Source organism: Heloderma suspectum, chromosome 15 (assembly GCF_057233095.1).
Source record: "Heloderma suspectum isolate Gila_16-S chromosome 15, 16-S_ref, whole genome shotgun sequence".
NCBI lineage: Eukaryota > Metazoa > Chordata > Lepidosauria > Squamata > Helodermatidae > Heloderma > Heloderma suspectum.
Genome location: NC_139472.1, coordinates 3,531,584 through 3,548,537, shown reverse-complemented (window position 1 = coordinate 3,548,537; position 16,954 = coordinate 3,531,584). Strand labels below are relative to the sequence as shown.

At 49.9% G+C, this 16,954-nt stretch overlaps 2 protein-coding genes across 4 annotated transcripts; both read left to right on the top strand.

The window, feature by feature from the left end:
- The first annotated feature begins 244 nt into the window (after positions 1 to 244).
- MIIP (migration and invasion inhibitory protein) lies at positions 245 to 12,333 on the top strand. Of its 3 annotated transcripts, none has more exons than XM_084822388.1 (10): positions 245 to 300; positions 2,693 to 2,897; positions 3,519 to 3,983; positions 4,521 to 4,623; positions 5,809 to 5,920; positions 7,560 to 7,624; positions 9,445 to 9,574; positions 10,345 to 10,441; positions 11,432 to 11,539; positions 11,688 to 12,332. In XM_084822388.1, exons 2-10 carry the CDS (start codon positions 2,733 to 2,735, stop codon positions 11,790 to 11,792), a joined length of 1,350 nt encoding a protein of 449 aa, XP_084678514.1. In that variant the 5' UTR covers positions 245 to 300; positions 2,693 to 2,732; the 3' UTR covers positions 11,793 to 12,332. The 3 variants fall into 3 exon arrangements, with proteins under 3 accessions (XP_084678514.1, XP_084678516.1, XP_084678515.1); XM_084822390.1 differs by having other exon boundaries at positions 282 to 300; positions 2,719 to 2,897; XM_084822389.1 differs by having other exon boundaries at positions 300 to 328; positions 11,688 to 12,333.
- Positions 12,334 to 13,668: 1,335 nt separating this feature from the next.
- On the top strand, positions 13,669 to 16,385 carry LOC146335196 (uncharacterized). The gene is made up of 2 exons (XM_084822391.1): positions 13,669 to 13,815; positions 15,614 to 16,385. Exons 1-2 carry the CDS (start codon positions 13,740 to 13,742, stop codon positions 15,952 to 15,954), a joined length of 417 nt encoding a protein of 138 aa, XP_084678517.1. The 5' UTR covers positions 13,669 to 13,739; the 3' UTR covers positions 15,955 to 16,385.
- The last annotated feature ends 569 nt before the right edge of the window (positions 16,386 to 16,954 follow it).

Sequence of the window (16,954 nt, the reverse complement as noted above, 5' to 3'; positions counted from 1 at the left end):
CCTGGTGCCTTTGCCCATGCTGACTAGGAATGATAGGACTTGCAATCCAACCTGTCTCAAGGGCGCTTGGGGTCTTTCCTCCCAGGGGACTCGCTCCCGCCCCTTTGGTGAAAATGGTCGCCATGGGAAGAAAAAGCCCTTTAAAAAAAAAATCCCACTTCTGCAATGACTCCCCGTGGAGGGGGGGGCTCCTTTAAGCGTGAAAGTAGCAGGCGGTTGCTTCGCGCTGCATGCTGGGTCCCCCCCCCAAGGCGGAGCCGGCCAATGGGGAGGCGCTCGGAAGCTGGGCTTTGCTACATAGTAAGAAACTGACGCGGGGCGTGAATGGGCGAGTGCGACGGGCGCCCTTTGATCTTGCGGGGTCTGGCTGTGTGCGCGGGGGGCTCTGGGGTTCAAGGGCTGAGGAGGCGCAGGGGGCACTGGCGGGGCTGAGAGGGTCTGGGGCAAGGCGGAGGGCGCCCCGTGCCTTTTGCCTGGAAGGAAGCCGAGGGGACCTATGGCAGCCCCCCCCCCCCAAATCCCGGTGCCTTCCGGATATTTGGACTCCAGGTCCCATCCGCCCCAGCCAGCCTGGCCCAGGGTCAGGCATGCTGGGAGGGGTCGTCCGAAACATCTGGAGGGGATCGCCCTTTTGCCGAAGCGAAGCAAGACCAAACGCAATATTTAAGGGTGCGATCCTACTGCGCGTTTAGACGGGGAAAAGCCCTACAGCTCCCGGCATGCCCCAGCCAGCAGGGTTGGGTGGGGCATGTTAGGAGCTGTAGGACGATTTTCTGGCTAAACATGGATGGGGTTGTGCCCTAACCGACGCATGTGTGACTTTTGCTGGAGTTCTGTTTAGCCCTGGTGTGTGTGAAGCTTTAATAAGGAGTGCCTTTAGAGCTTTAATAAAGAGCTTTAATAGAGCTTTAATAAAGAGTGCCTTTGCGGCTTTAATAAAGAGCTTTAATGGAGCTTTAATAAAGAGTGCCTTTGGAGCTTTAGTGAAGAGTGCCTTTGTTGTTGTTGTTCAGTCGTTCACTCGTGGTGAAGAGTGCCTTTAGAGCTTTAATAAAGAGCTTTAATAGAGCTTTAGTGAAGAGTGCCTTTAGAGCTTTAATGAAGAGTGCCTTTAGAGCTTTAATGAAGAGTGCCTTTAGAGCTTTAATGAAGAGTGCCTTTAGAGCTTTAATAAAGAGCTTTAATAAAGAGTGCCTTTAGAGCTTTAATAAAGAGCTTTAATAGAGCTTTAATAAAGAGTGCCTTTAGAGCTTTAATAAAGAGCTTTAATAGAGCTTTAATAAAGAGTGCTTTAGAGCTTTAATAAAGAGCTTTAATAGAGCTTTAATAAAGAGTGCCTTTGGGGCTTTAATAAAGAGCTTTAATAGAGCTTTAATAAAGAGTGCCTTTGGAGCTTTAATAAAGAGCTTTAATGGAGCTTTAATAAAGAGTGCCTTTGGAGCTTTAGTGAAGAGTACCTTTGTTGTTGTTGTTCAGTCGTTCAGTCGTGGTGAAGAGTGCCTTTAGAGCTTTAATAAAGAGCTTTAATAGAGCTTTAGTGAAGAGTGCCTTTAGAGCTTTAGTGAAGAGTGCCTTTAGAGCTTTAATAAAGAGTGCCTTTAGAGCTTTAATAAAGAGTGCCTTTAGAGCTTTAGTGAAGAGTGCCTTTAGAGCTTTAATAAAGAGTGCCTTTAGAGCTTTAATAAAGAGCTTTAATAAAGAGCTTTAATAGAGCTTTAATAAAGACTGCCTTTGTGCATGTGCAGTGTCACAGCCACACCCTAGACAGGAATCCAAGCAGGTCTGTTCCTAGAAATCCCTATTAGAATTAGTATTTAGTTAGTTAGTTTTGAAGTTGTTGTGGTCATTATAATCATAATCATTGCTGTTATTATTATTGAGTTTTAAATTATTATTTAGTTTAATATATTTTTAAAGTTTTTTCAGCATGCCATAATAGCAGAATAACAAAAAAGCCTCCACTACCACACTCCATCATGAGAGACATTACAAAGTCTCCAAAGCCAACGTTGCTATACAACATTTGTTGTTGTTGTTAATTTATTTAGATTTTATTTTTATTTTTTTCAACATGACAACAGAATAACAGAATAAAAAGACAAAAAAAAAACTCCTCTACCACACTCCATCATGAGATGTGACGATATCTCCAAATCCATCACTGCTTTATTGTAATATTTATTTATTCACTCATTTATTCATTTCATTTCTATACCGCCCAATAGCCGAAGCTCTCTGGGCAGTTCACAACAATTAAAACCAAACAGCACACAATAAAACAATATAAAATATATAGAACATTAAAACCCCAATATAACAATACAACCACAATAAAACCTAGCAGTAGTACAGGAATTTAAAATATAGATTTAAAACAGCAAACATAAAAGTCTAGAAAACTAAAATGCTAAAATGCCTGGGAAAATAAAAAGGTCTTCACCTGGCACCAAAAGGGATACAATTATTATTATTTATATAAAAATTATCACAGTTCTTATGAACCACCCAGAGAGCTTCAGCTATGGGGCAGTATAGAAATATAATAAATGAAATCAATGAATTATTCTTATTTTGTTTTACAGTTGTTATTGGTCTGTTTCAAAGGTGTTGATATTATTAGTGCTGTTGTTTAGTTTTAAAGTTATTCTTATTGCTTTGTTTTAAACCATCCCTCTCCCTCCTGCTCTCGCAGCCCACCTTGGTTTTTCTCTCTTGAAGTAGGAGAGTGAAAGATGGACTTGGAGAGGCTGCGTCAGATGAATCAAGACCTCCTGCAAAAGCTCAGAGAAAACCAAGAGGAATTCAAGAGACAGATTCAAGTCAAGCTGGCCTCCCCGCCGTCGCGATCGGAAAGAGCCATTCCTGGGTGCAGGCGGCTTTCAGACACCAGGCAGGGGGTATGTAATGGATCCACTGGGCTGCATTACATTTGCGTGTTAAGGCCCCGTGGTTAATTTCTTCGGGCGAGGTTGTTGCAGACATAGCAGTGTGCGACACTTTGGAGTATCCTAAAATGAAGTCTGAGGTATGAGTAAGTGAAACATTTCCCCCCTCCGTTTCCCTCCCCCATGCTGAATTTTCAGTTGTAAGGCCCTCGGACCAGGGACCCCTTTGTTGCTTTTCGGTAAGGTGTCCTGGCTGTGGCTGGCCTTATATCAAAGGTGCTGAACCTCTTTTATCCTGAGGGCCAAATTCCATTGCGGAGAAGCTCTCGGGGGCCACATTCCAGTGATGGGCGTGGCCAAAGGCAAAAGGGGCAGAGGCAAAAATACCCTAAATACCAGCATATTGTAGCTTAAAACACTTACTGGCAGGAACCAAGCCTTAGTGGGGGGCATTTCAACCTTTCAGAATGGGGGGAAAACTGCACAAAAGAAACTACCAACTGATTGGTGGTTGAGGGGAAATGGGCGTGGGGAATCCCAGAGGGCCATTTAGGGGTACTAGGAGGGCCAGATTCAGCCCACTGGCCTGAGTTTCTGTACCCTAATGCTATATAAACACCGTTCATGTTCTAGAAAGGGACCCAAGACTGGTCTCCTAAAACCGTCACGGACGCCGCGATGCCCATATCCGTGGAGGTGGGTCCCCGGGCAGCCTGGTTGGGCTTCGTCTCTCCTCCCGAACCCAAGCAGCAGAGCGAGAGGCACCACCAGGAGTCCTTGCGTCCCAGCATCCCCACGGAGGAGGCGACAGCTGTGCCATCGGTGGAAGCAGCCAGATCTGCTGCAGGGACCTGCGAGATGGTAAACGGCGGCAGAGGCCCAAAGAAGCTGTCTGTGCTCGCAGGCTGGGCTGAGGCAAAGCAGCATCCCGCTTTGAGGCGCAACATCTTGGAGCGGGAAGGGCCACGGGCCGGAGGCAAGCCGGACCAAACGTGGGCTGAGGGGAGCGGCAGGCCGAGAGCATGTGCACGCATGCCACCAACACCCAAGTCCATCCTCCTCACGCCGCAGAGCAAGGGAGCCAAGGAGAAAACCAAGGTGGGTGTCAGGCGCTGCTCATGTTTCGCTACCCTCTTTACAGACCTGCCGCAAGGCTTATCGTGAGGGTCGGCCATGCGCCATGACGCCGTTCCATGCTGCTGTGGGGATTCCCGTCATACCAAGTGAGAAAGGGCCGCAGCTCAGTGGCAGATGCCTCGGCCTGCAACTCCCATTGCATAGGCAATGGTGAGGGATCATGGGAGTTGTAGTCCAAAATACCGCAAGTGGCCCACCCTTGTCTTTTAGCTGAAAACCCTCCCTGCCAATAACGAAGCCTTAGGAGAGGCGTTTCAACCTTTCAGAATGGGGACGAAAGCATGCAAAAGCCAGGAAACAGGGACAACGCTCAGGGGAAAGGGGGCAGGACCACCTGAGGAACCCCGGAGAGCCAGATTTGGAGCCCAGGTGGGCCGGATGTCGCCCACAGGCAGGACGTTCCATGCCCGTGGTATAGACAGCCACAGAGCATACAGTTTTTGTTTGCTGGACTTTTCTGTCTCAAGCCAAAACGGGGCAATGTTTTTCTTGTTGCAGAAGGAGGCTGGGCGCGTGACGTTTATGTCCGACCCTGAGGATCATACGATCCCAGCAGGCGGCTGGTCGATCCGCCCTTTCCTAGGATACGACTGGATTGCAGGTCCGAAGGGGTCTTAATGTCCGCGTGGGAGTTGGGCCAGTGGGTTAAATGCTAACGGTCTGTTTGCATCCTGTGGCGGTCTCCAGAAATTAAGACAGCAGCGTATAAAAGTTAAATAGAGCCTCCACATTCAGGAGCAGTATGGCTTTGAACACTGGGGCGGCCCCTAGCCTCACCTTCACACCCTGCTTTTGGCCTTCCTTGGCTGGCCTCTGCTGGATATAGGATGCTGCATTAGATGGTCCCTTGGTCTGATTCAGTATATGCAGTTCTTATGATGAGAGCATAGTGGCATAGTGGTGGGATTCCTGGACTGTTGTTCATATTTGGGAGACCCGGGTTCAAGTCCCCATTCAGCCATGAAGCTCACTGGGGGACTTTGAGCCAGCCACTGACTCTCCGCCTGATCTACCTCGCAGGGTTGTTGTGAGGATGAAATGGAGAGGAGCAGGATCATGCATGCCCCCTTGGGCTCCTCGGAGGAAAGGCAGGATATAAATGTAACAAATAAATACGCCTATAGTTGAAATAAACGTGAAGGTTCTATTTTTGTTCATTTCATTTCATTTATTGCATTTCTGTACCACCCAATAGCCAAAGCTCTCTGGGCAGTTTACAAAGATTCTACGTTCAGAGACAGAATAACTCAAATTAACAGGTTGCCCCTTTTTATTGCTTTGTTTTATAACGTAACATTTTACAACAGGAGACCATTTTGCCAAAAGATGGGATATAATTTTGTTTTCAAATAAACCCATTTTCAGAAAGTATTTGTTACATTTATATCCCACCATTCCTCCTAGGCACCCAAGGGTGGCTGACAGTGTTTCTCCCCGCCCCATGTTTATCCTGGCAACAACCCTGTAAGGTAGGCTAGACTGAGACAGAAGTGACAAGCCCAAGTTTCCCCAGCGAGCTTCAGAGCCAAGCGGGCATTTGAACCTATGTCTCCCCCTAGTCTTAGATCAGCAGTCTCACCCAGTCTTCCCCAACCTGAATTCCATGGTGGTTCGCTGGGGATGATGGGAGTTTTTATTTTTTTATTGATTAAATCTATACACCGCTCTTGATTCACAAGGGAGTCTCAGGGCGGTGTGCACAGTGTTATAAACAAACACACCGATCCAGCGTCTCTGATCTATGTTGGATGTGGCTTTCCCTTTTTTTTTTTTCCTCCTCCTCCAGGGCTGCTTGACATGGATTCTTCCGTGTCAGAGAAACCGGAAGATTACTTCTCCGAACTGCAGGATTTCCGGCAGGTGAACAAAGATGCTTGCATCTATGACGGGGACTTAAGGTAAGAGCAAGGGCGTATCGTGTGGGTGCAGCCCAGCCAGAGGAAGAGGTTTAAAAGGGGCTGGGCGGCTTATTCTACAAAATTATATGCATGGGGTGGAGAAAGTGGATTGGGAGACGTTTTTCTCCCTCTCTCATAATACTAGAAGCCAAAAGGTTCACCCCGTGAGGCTGAATGGTAGGAGATTCAGGACAGATTGAAGGGAGGGCTTCCTCACACAGCACAGAGTTAAAACATGGGATAGCGCTGCGCCGAAAATTTCTCCCACATTTTTTTCAGCCATTCTCATTTGATTTGATAGAAAAGAAATTGCGTTCAAAAAGAAATTCAGAGGAGGAGAAATTTCGGAGAAATTCTCATGGGCTGGGTTTGGGGTTCCTGTGCACTTATGAGGTGGCTGAGGAGTGTGCATGAGTGTCCCGTCTGTCATTGTACAGTAACCTCCGTGGCAGCCTGTCGCCTCCTCGGCTTCCCGCACTTCAGTTAAAGCCGTCACGAGGAAGACGTCATGAGGCAATTCCTCGCGTGGGGCTTTTTCAGTTCAGGCAGTGCAGGTGACCTGGGAGGCCGCAGAGCAATGGGCAGGTGTGTACCAGAGAGAGAAAACGTTCACCGCACCCTCGGCCACCGCTCAGCGATTAGGGAAGCTCAAAAGTGCCACCAACAGAAATTCAGTCTTCTGCCTCAGAAGAGTGGAAGCCTCAACACGGTTGATGCTGACTGTTGCCTGTTGCTACAGCCCCTGCCAGCGGCGAGCCCTGTCTGTGAGAAACGGCGGGAGAATTTCTCCTGCCCTTGGTGAAATGGTGGCCCCAGTGTCTTTGCCCACAAATAGGCTGGAGAATTTCGAGAGGCCGTTTGTGCACAGCTCTAATACAGGATTCGTTTCCACAAGATGCAGTCATGGCCACCAACTTGGATGGCTTTAAAAGGGGGTTAGACAAATTCCTGGAGGAGAAGGCTGTCAGTGGCTACTGGTCCTGGTGGCTCTGTGCTACCTCCAGGATCAGAGGCAGGATGCCTATGTACACCAGTTGCTGGGGAACATGGGTGGGAGGGTGCTGCTGCACTCACGTCCTGCTTGTGGGCTTCCCGTTGGGGCAGCTGGTTGGCCAAGGTGTGAACAGAATGCTGGACTAGATGGACCCTTGGTCTGCTCCCACAGGGATTTTCTCAATGTCCTTATCGCTTAAGGCAGGGTTACAGAACCTCTTTCAACCCAAGGGCTGAATTCAGTTTTGGATAAACTCTCGGGGAGGGGGGGCTGCAATCCAGTGGTGGGTGGAGCCAAAGGCTAAAGGGGTGGGGCCAAAAGCATCAACGTTACCAGCATACTGTAGCTTCCAGCTCTCACTGCCAGGAACGCAGCCTTAGGAGAGGCAGTTCTACCTTTTAGAATGGGGGGGGGGACTGCCAAAGCTGGGAAGCCACCCAATGGTTGGTGGTTGGGTGGAAGGGGTGGGGCGAGGAAAAAGGGGAACCCCAGAGGCTCTGAGATTCTGCCTAAGGGGTGTACAAGCCCGGAAGTGCAGACTGACGAGGACACGTAAAATTGCAGAGTTGGACTTTGGAGGCCGTGTCCCAGCGTCGCTGATTGCTCTGTGGGACGCTCCTTACGGCCGCGTTCTTTTCTCTGCAGGTTGGAGGGCCCGGGTGCCTCACCTCGCGAACGGGCGTTGGATGCGGACGCAGCTTCCCATCAGTGTACGGTCAGGTTTCGATCTGTTTGGCAGGCTAACCTGAGTTCAAATATGCTCTTTTGCCACCCGGAGGGTAAAGCCCGGACCAGCACAAAAGATCACAGAACTGGGATTTATTGATGTGGAATGCCAAAAAATAATATGACCTTCCTAGAGAAGATAATATTATCAGTGGTTCGGGATGATTATAAATGGTTAGGAAATGGCACCAGGACGCAAACCATAAAACAACAGAACAGTATAAACGGTTCAGGAAAGGCGTAAAAACGGTACTAACATGTCATTAACAGCCCCTTGAAGAGGAATCCTAGCCTAACAACTCTGTCCAGGCCATGGGTGGACTGATTATTAGACTATTTATTTATTGACTGCATTTCTATTCCACTTTTCAGACCATTAGTATCGCCCAAAGTGGCTCACAGTTAAACAAAAGAGGGGGGCGGGCTGCCATCAGGCTTAGAGACTAAAATGACTCGACACACGAGGGAAAGGGAGTGGAGGGAGAAGGAAGAGGAGCGAGTTCAGTTTTTCCAGGCCAGAACAAGGTGAGGAGCTAGAAGCTGGCGCTGAAATGCATTTCGGGCCAGCCTGAACTTCCCTTGCTGGTGTTCTTGCTTGGATAGCAATTGGTGGCTACTTGGCTGACAGATGTGGCCAGAGCGTGCTTTTCCCTTCCTTCTGCAGCCCCTGGGCCACATAGTTGGAGTCACGGGCGTCCTTTCTAGCTAGCAGGGAGGCAAAATTCGTATCTACCCACCCGGCGCAGCAAGGTCACAGATCCTTCCGTCTCTGTCAGGGCCAGCCAGTGCAGTGAGGCACGTTCCCCTTTGTCCCCAGTCAAGTCTTACGGGGGAGAGGAAAGGCCACGTATCCCAAAAGTGTCCCAGAGAAGAAGGAGCTGTTGTATGTGCCCCTAACATCTTTTTGTATCAAGTACATCAGGGCACGTGTCAAGGGCAGGCATGGCTGGGCATCTTGGTGACCAGCCAGATGGGCGATTAATAAATTTAATTTAAAAAAAAAACACGGGCTGCCTGAACATTCCATCACCTGACCACAGAGAGCCAATCCCTGCCTGCCAGGCCCTATAAAACCCCAAGCCTCGGAGCTCACTTCTCAGTCTGAGCAACTCACCTCCAGCCAAAGGATTCTTCCTCCCTTTCCCCAAATGCTGCCTTGGATCTTGACCTCTGCCTGGGATGGACTACACACCTCCCTCTGGCCTGGTTTGCTGCCCTAGAACGTGACCTCAAGGCTGGCGTCAGGGGTTGGCATGATTGGGCACCTGCCACGGGCTCGCACCCCGGTGAGGGCCCACTGAAAAGAGCCCCCGGGACTTGCTCCTCCTCCTCACCCTTGTAACTGACTCCTTCACCTGCATCTTTTACTCTGGCCCAGACAGTGCTGGTGGTGTGAAGGAGGAGCAGGAGATGCCACGGCCTCCTTGCTCACTGCCTGCCAGGCAAGGAAGCGGTAGCAGTGATGAGAAAGAGGATGAGGAGCTAAAGGAGCTGGAGACAATGGCAGTTAGAAAGTAGACACACTGAGGGAGGGGCCTGTGGTGGATGTCTTGCCCAGGGCCCGCTGCTTTTCTGCAGGTTTTTGCACAGGTCAGTTCAACATATGGCACATAGGCCCGTTCTTCCAGCCGTTTCCAATAATGATTCTCCAGGCCCTGTGGACCTATCGCAGCACTGAGCCACACGGCTTCCAGCTTAACCTTTGCAGTCATGAGGGCTAGGAACTTAGCACGGGAATGAAACTGGCATTTTCCACACCCAGCCCTGGCTGTGCAGCGGTATCTGGTCTTGTGTCTCCCTACAGGCGTCTTCTGCTACCGGCTGAACAAGCGCCTTTTTGCAACACCCCTGGATCCAGAGTCTGCTTGTCCCATCTGCAAAACCCCCAGAGCGCAGCGGCCCCCGGAGACTTTGGTGGAGCCAGCCTTTGTCAGGTGAGTCCATTATTGACGTGTTGCGCAGGTTCGCAAACACGCAAGAGTGTAAAATGTTTTCCTCCTTGTGGATGAGCCCGTGCTGTTTTTCCCCTTCACAGTTACATCACAGATAGACTACCGCAATGTGCTCTGCATGGGGCTACCCTTGAAGAGCATCTGGAAACTTCAGTTGATCCAGCCCTACAAATAATCCTACAGAAGTTATTAGCTCTTTACATATACACCTCTGCTGCTCAAGGATATGTTAACTTGTTTTTATTCTGTTTATATTGGATTTTATATCATTGTACGTAGCTTTGAGAAATGCTTTAAATAAATAATTATATACATATTTTGTGGCAGACTCAGACCCTGAAAACGGGGAGGGAGTATGAGAAACATTTCGTGTCTAGCTTATGGCATTTCCCTGGCCTGGTCACCTGGAATGAATCCTTAACTTGCCACAGGCAATCACTCGAATAGGTTATTCTCAAGCCTGCAGTGCTAAACACACCCTGTTCTCTCTGGAGACACCAAGAGGCTTGGAGGAGACAGGAATTTACCTCCATTGTGGGATTTCCCGGGAATGAGGGAGGGAGGGAGGGAATGGTAATGATTTAACTCACTTTTACTGTTGCTGGGTTTTTGTTTAAATTTCTGTTCAGGGTTGCTGGGGGTTTTTAATGACGTTTTTATTTGGGAGGGACCATAGCTCAGTGGTGGTTTCTTGGACTTGGCAGCTTCCTGGCTCTTTCCAACCGCTTTTGGGATGCTTCTATCCCTTGCAGGGTCAGCATCCCGAGAGCCACCCTCCTCCCAGCCTACAAGCACAAAATCCATCGCAGGAAAAGCTATGAGCCCGCAGATGACTTGGCGTTGCCCTCAGTGAGTTTCTAGCTTGGAAGACATGGGTCTGGGATATGGTGGGCGGCTGTCATTTCCCCCGGCTGGTGTTCTTTTTCCTCCCTACGAAACTTGACATCGACCACCCCTGACCTGGTGCCCCCTGGATGTTTTGGATGTCCGCTCCCATCAGGCCCAGCCAGCATGGCCAGTGCTGGGAATGCTGGGAGTTGTGGTCCAAAATATCTGGAAGGCACCAAGGTGGGGGAGGCTGCTGTATATTAATCAGCCCCGGCCAGCCTGGTCGGTGGTCAGGGATGATGCAAGCTGTAGTCTGATAAAAACGAGAGGAGAAGAAGGAAAAGAAGATGAAGGGAAGGGAAGGGAAGGGAGAAAGGAGAGGAGGAGAGAGGAAGATGAGGAGAGAAGGAAAAGAGAAAATGGAGGAGGAGAGAAGGGGAAAGTGGTGGAGGAGGAGAAGGAGAGAGAAGAGAGGAGAGAAGAAGGAAAAGAAGATGAAGTTCAAGGGAAGGGAGAAGAAGGAGATGGGGAGAGTTGAGAAGGAGAAAGAGAAGAGAGGAGAAGAGAAGAGGAGGAGAGAAGAAGAAGGAAAGGAAGTAAAAGTAGAGAGGAGAAGGAAGGAAGAAGAAGAGAAAGTAGAAGAGAAAGTGAGGAGAAGAAGAAGACGAAGAGAGAGAAGACAAGGAAGGGGAAGGAGGTTGGATACAGAGGCAGGAATGCTGGGCAGGCCTGGAGGATAACGGGTGGCAAGCTGAGTGGAAACATTACCCACAAGCCAGTTGGCTGAAGGAAAGAGGGGAGCATGCTAAGAACTGAGGGGGGGGGGTCGAGTGAGGGATGCATAGAAGAAGGGGGGACGGAGGGAAAACTGAGGACTGGAAGGGCTGGGTGGGGGAGTGCTTCCCACAGGGGCAAAACGTCAAGGACCTCTGCACGCCTTGGCAAAGGGCCGCGGTTTGCACGTTTCTGCTTGTCCTTGCATCACCAGCTGTTCCCTTTCTCATCCCGCAGCACTGTCTGGCCGGCTGGGAGAACCCGCTCCGAGCCTTCGGCCCCACGCTCAGCAGCCTGGACCTCCGCTCCTCCGTCGACGCCACACCCTCTGACTCTCCCGGCCAGGTACGGGTGCAGGAGGGATCATGCTGAGGTGCTCCAAGGCGCAAGAGATGGCGTGTGTTTTCAAGCCAGTGCTGATCTTGCGCAGCCCTGCCGACTGGCTCGCTGTACCCATTTTGTTTAAGACCCAGCTCTTCCATCCCTGTTCCAGAGTTTCGGGTCCAGAGTATCAGGAGGAAGCAGGACCGACCAGCTGCTCGACCTCTCCCGTGTGGCGGAATTCGAACTCCGGGCCCTCGCCTGTCACCGGAGCTGAAACACGCTCCCATGGGGCGAAGCAGCTTTGAATTGAAAGCATTTCCACCTTTTGCTGAATTGAGCTCTTCTCTCCTGTCATCGGTGGGAAACAGGCCTGTGTGTTACGGATCATCAGGGGATTACCCGCAGACCCAGGTAGGCTGCAATCTCATGCACGTTTAGAGAGAGAAAAGTCCTACAGTTCCCAGCATGCCCTGGCCATGGCTGGCTGGGGCATGCTGGGAATTGTAGGATTTTTTTCTGTCTAAACATGCATGAGATTGCACCCTTAGGTGGCACAGCTACAGCTGCGTTGTGCAGTTCAAGAAATGTGTGTGTGAAAGGGTTCGCTTTTTAATTTTTTAAAATCCCACCTCTTTTTCCTTTTTTTCTTTTCCCTTTTGCTCTCCATTCCAGGTTTACTTACAAAATAAAGGAACCGTTTAAAAAACCCCAACACAGTAATATAATATTTTAAAACACTAATTGGGTGGAGGAAATTTATTTGCTTTTTAAACAAAATGTCTACTTTTAAAAAGAATTAAAATAGTTTTTATTTATCTGTTTGTTTGATGCATTCATATATCCTGCTTTTCCCTCTGCGAGGCCAAGGTGGCGTACTTGGTCCTCCTCTCCATTTTATCCTCGCAACAACCCTGCGAGGTAGATGAGTCTGAGAGTTGGTGACTACCTCAAGTTCACCCAGTGAGCTTCATGGCTGAGTGGGGACTAGAACACAGATCTCCTGAGTCCCAGTCCAATGCTCTAACCACTATGGGCTCACTCACCACTAGTTTTGACTCCCCCATCCACAGAAGACTGTATCTTGAATGCAGGCGGGCTTCCTGCGGGAGTCCAAAAGCTACTTCAAGGACATGATAATGTCAAGGAAGGGGCTGTGAATCACAGAAATACATGAACGGTGGAGCCACGACGAGAAGTCCCTGCTCCCGTCAATGTTTGGCTTTGAGTTAGGTCTTTCCTGAACGCAGAGGCCGTGTCTGGAATAAGGTAACCAAAAGGTTATGCAGCCAGATACAAGACTGCTCCAAAGTGGACTTTCCCAACTTGGGGCCCTCCCTGAACTTTTGGACTATTTATTTGTGATTTACACCCCGCCCTTCTTTCAGAAAACATCACTCAAGATGGCTTATAAAAACAATTTAAAATAGATTAAAACAATAAAAGACATTAAAATACCATAAAAACAGAACACTTAACAGAATCAAAACAGCACCCGACCCACAGAAAACAGTTCCTTGCTGCAACTATTAGAACAAGGTCACAGATGAGGTTGAGTAATTCTGGGTTTGATCTTATAATAGAACATTATATATGTTTTAATTTTGGCTTGGCTTTTTTTTGGGGGGGGGGGGCCTTGAATTGTTTGTTTTTATGGCCTGAGGACTGGAAATAAAGTTCATCTACTCCCATCAGCCCCAGAGAGCCTGGCCAATGGTAATCAGGGACTGTGATATGAGTCATGATCCAAAACATCTGGATGCGGGCATCATAAGAACATAAGAAGAGCCCTGCTGGATCAGACACAGCGGCCAACCAGCTGTCAACCAGGAACCCACAAGCAGGGCATGAGCACAACAGCACCCTCCTGCCCATGTTCCCCAGCAACTGGTGTACAGAGGCTCACTGCCTTTGGTACTGGAGGTAGCACATAGCCATCAAGACTAGTAGCCATTGATAGCCTTCTCCTCCAGGAATTTGTCCAACCCCCTTTTAAAGCCATCCGAATTGGTGGCCATCACTTCATCCTGTGGTAGTGATCAGGGAAGGAAGGCTGATCCAAAAGCTGTTGCAGGAGTTCTCTGGCTGCTCATTGGCTCCATCCTGGTTGCCACGGCGACACATACGCAACCTCCCTTCCTTGTGGTCCTCAGGTGATGCTCTTCAGAACAGACGCCTGAGATGTGAACTTCGACACTTCTCCATCCCAGGGTAGAAGTGGGTGATGCTGCTGCTACTCAGTTCTGAACTCTGGCTGCTGGGATTCATCAGCAGCGCTAGTATACAGCTGGATACAACCGGTAAAGATCTTCAGCTGTTTAGATCTACAGTCAGAAACATCCTGTCTAGATCCGGCGCTTTTACTAGGTGTATTTAACCAGAGCAAGGGTGTTGAACCTCTTTTGGCCCAAGGGCTGAATTCTGTTTCCGAGAAGCTCTCGGCACCCGAGTTCCACCTGTGCATGGGGTCAAAGATACCAGCCTATTTTAGCTTAAAAGTTATTTCCGCCAGGAGCAGCAGTAGCTGTTAGAAGACCCCAGCAACTGGTGGAGTTCCTCTGAGCTGTGCTCAGGGTGTGATTGTAGCTCACTGTCCTCCCAGCTGTGTCTCAGTCCTCAATTTGGTTAGTCACAGCTGGGCAACTGCAACCTCCTCCTTCTGCCCCCGTAGCACTAACACTACAGCCCTATGCATGTTTACTCAGATGTTCGTCATGCTGTGTTTAATATTTAATTAATTAATTAATCGCCCATCTGGCTGGTCACCCACCCACTCTGGGCAATGTACAATAATAGAAACAGTTTAAAACAATAAAATTCTACTTTAAAAACATCATATTTCTAAAAATGTCCTAACCCACCCCAAATGCCTGCCTGAACAACCATGTTTTTAATGCGCGGCGGAAGCTCATTAAAGAGGGGGCATGGCGGAGTTCCCTAGGCAGGGAGTTCCGCAGAGTGGGGGCCACCACAGAGAAGGCCCTCTCCCTCATCCTCACCAGTCTAGCTGCCCTGGCTGATGGGACAGAGAGAAGGCCATCCGAGGCTGATCTTGTTAAGCGGCCTGTCTGGTGTTGCTGGAGGCGCTCCTTATAAATTGAGTTTTCTCCAACAGATGAGTGCATAGAAGTAGGTACTTTAAATAGCCTACCTTTTTGTTTGTTTCTTAAATTTATACCTGTCGGGGTGGAAACTGAGCCGATAGAACCCCAGAGCAGTTCTGATTCTGAGGAGGATCAGCAATCTGTGGGAGAGGAGCCAGCTCATCCCTCACAGGCACAGCAGCTGGCAGAGATTCCTCCTGCCGGCATTCCTGAGATAGATAGTGATCCTAGCAGTGAGAAAGTGTGGGAACGGGGCTTGCTAGACACTCGACGCAGGGAGCGACGAGCGATGGAGGGCGTGGAAGGGAGGCGTAGCGCCCATTTGGCGCGCAAGCAACGGCCGCCTCCCATGGACCCAAGGGAAAGAGGGAGGATCTCTCCCTAGCCCATAAGTTCAGGGTCTTCAAGTGACTCTCCTTCAAACGGGGATCAACTGCGTACTCGGAGCATAGGCCACTCCACTGTTCCTTGCTTAGTCGCTGGTGATTAGCATCTGATAGAGTAATTAAGTTGTAAAAGGATTAAAGCCTTGAAAAGAATCCTTCCATCTGTGTCTTGAGTTGTCTATTGGAGTCTACTGAAAGAGGCCACTAGGGCGCTCCTGACAATACCAGAGGTGTTGAACCTCCCGCCCGTGGGCCAAAGCTGGCCTGCCTATGGTCCCCCTCTGGGGCTCCCCAGAGGGTCCTGCCCAGCTGCTGTTCCTCCTCCTCTTTCTCATCATTGCTGCCAGAGAGCCAGGGAGCAAGCAGGCTGTGGCATCTACTGTTCTTCCTTCTCACCACCACCAGCGCAGGGGCCGGAGTGAGAGGCGGGGGAACAAGCAGAGCGCAATGAGGAAGAGAAGGAGCAAGTTCAGGGGGCTCTTGTTTAGTAGCCCCTGCAGGGGTGTGGGCCCTCAGCAAGCGCCCAACCATACCGACCTTTGACCCTGGCTGCACCATTGCCTGAGGGCTGTCCCTAGCTCCCGATGTTTTGCTCTTGCTGTCTGCAGGGGAAAGAAACGTCCACTGGAGCAGCTGGCAGCCCTGGGTGTGCATGTGCGAGCTGCACAAGCAGGCCCGGATCCGGCACTTCGTGGTGTGGGCCGAGAACATCACCCTCGACATGAAGGCCTCTGAGTTTTGGCAGGAGAAAGCCTGCTCCTTGGCCGACTGCCTCGTGTGCACGCCGGACGAGTGCCCAGGGGACGGGGCGGGGAGGTCCAGCTTCCTCCCGCAGTCCGAGGGCTTCCTGAACTCCAGGCCCCACGACGTCGCAATCCCCCTCCCACCCCACCTGGACTTCCCATCGTACGACAGCCTCCCCATCGTAGACGACACTGGAGACAAGTAGGAGATGCAAAACATGGAAGCGGTGGGTGAGCGATGGGGCGCCCTCTGGGCCCCAGCCTTACTCCAGCCTGGCCTTTTGGTGTGCCAGGCTCCAACTCCCATCATCCACAGCCACATTGGATATGGAGGATGGGTGCTGTCGTCCGATGCAGTTGGAGGGCGCCGTGTTGGGGGAGTCCCCTCTAGGCCCCCACTTCACTCCATCTATGCTTTAACGTGTTCAATTCACAAGCGGAGACTTAATGGAACACCGTGGTGGAGAGCATGGTGACGAAGGCAGCCGAACCCAAGACTACTTGCGGAGCTGATCCAGGGTGGAGAACGTGGGTATCCTCCTGCGCACCACTCTGGCACCCAAAGGGCTACGTCGCAACAACTTGAGCTTGGTTTAAATTAGTTGAAGTGGTTAAATTAAATTAAAAGTTAAATGACACTGAAGTGGTTGCGTTTGTTGTCGTGTTGTTCCTGGTCAGTGTTCAATCTAGGACTTTGGCTGATGGGTGTTCTGCAGTGGGAGAGAGTTCCACTGGCCAGTCGCAGATAACATCTTTATTTTTTTTAAGGGAGGGTGACCTTGTAGAGCACCAGTTTCATTGGATGGGTGTGTTGTAGCGGATAACAGAAGCCACGTTATCTGCTACATGGCTAAGCGGATGCAAGCCATGTACACGAAGAAGGCGGCGTTCTTGTTTGGGAAGATGATTGTGCATTGTGATTTTATTTATTATTGATGTAAAGTATTTTTATCCCATTCCTCAGCCCCAAGATGCTCCCAGAGCAGCTGACATGCAATCAGTCAAAACAAAACAGTCTCTGCCTGCAGGCTTACAATACTAATTAAAAAAAAAAACACATGACACACAAGGAAAAAGGGATGAGGAGGGAAGATGAAATTAAGGAGACTCTCAGCAGGACTTGTACAATGGCTCTGGTTACTGCCTCATCTGCTGGGAACAGTCTAACTGGGGCAGGCTCTGATGTTTCCTGTGCCTGTTCCTGTC

Excerpts from the sequence above, each read along its gene's own strand:
- MIIP (XM_084822389.1), top strand. The coding sequence starts at position 2,733 with ATGGACTTGGAGAGGCTGCGTCAGATGAATCAAGACCTCCTGCAAAAG. Across the intron at positions 5,921-7,559 it reads ATCTATGACGGGGACTTAAG|GTTGGAGGGCCCGGGTGCCT; the intron begins GTAAGAGCAAGG and ends TTTTCTCTGCAG. Across the intron at positions 11,540-11,687 it reads CCTCTGACTCTCCCGGCCAG|AGTTTCGGGTCCAGAGTATC; the intron begins GTACGGGTGCAG and ends TCCCTGTTCCAG.
- LOC146335196 (XM_084822391.1), top strand. The coding sequence starts at position 13,740 with ATGCTGCTGCTACTCAGTTCTGAACTCTGGCTGCTGGGATTCATCAGC. Across the intron at positions 13,816-15,613 it reads TATACAGCTGGATACAACCG|GGGAAAGAAACGTCCACTGG; the intron begins GTAAAGATCTTC and ends TGCTGTCTGCAG.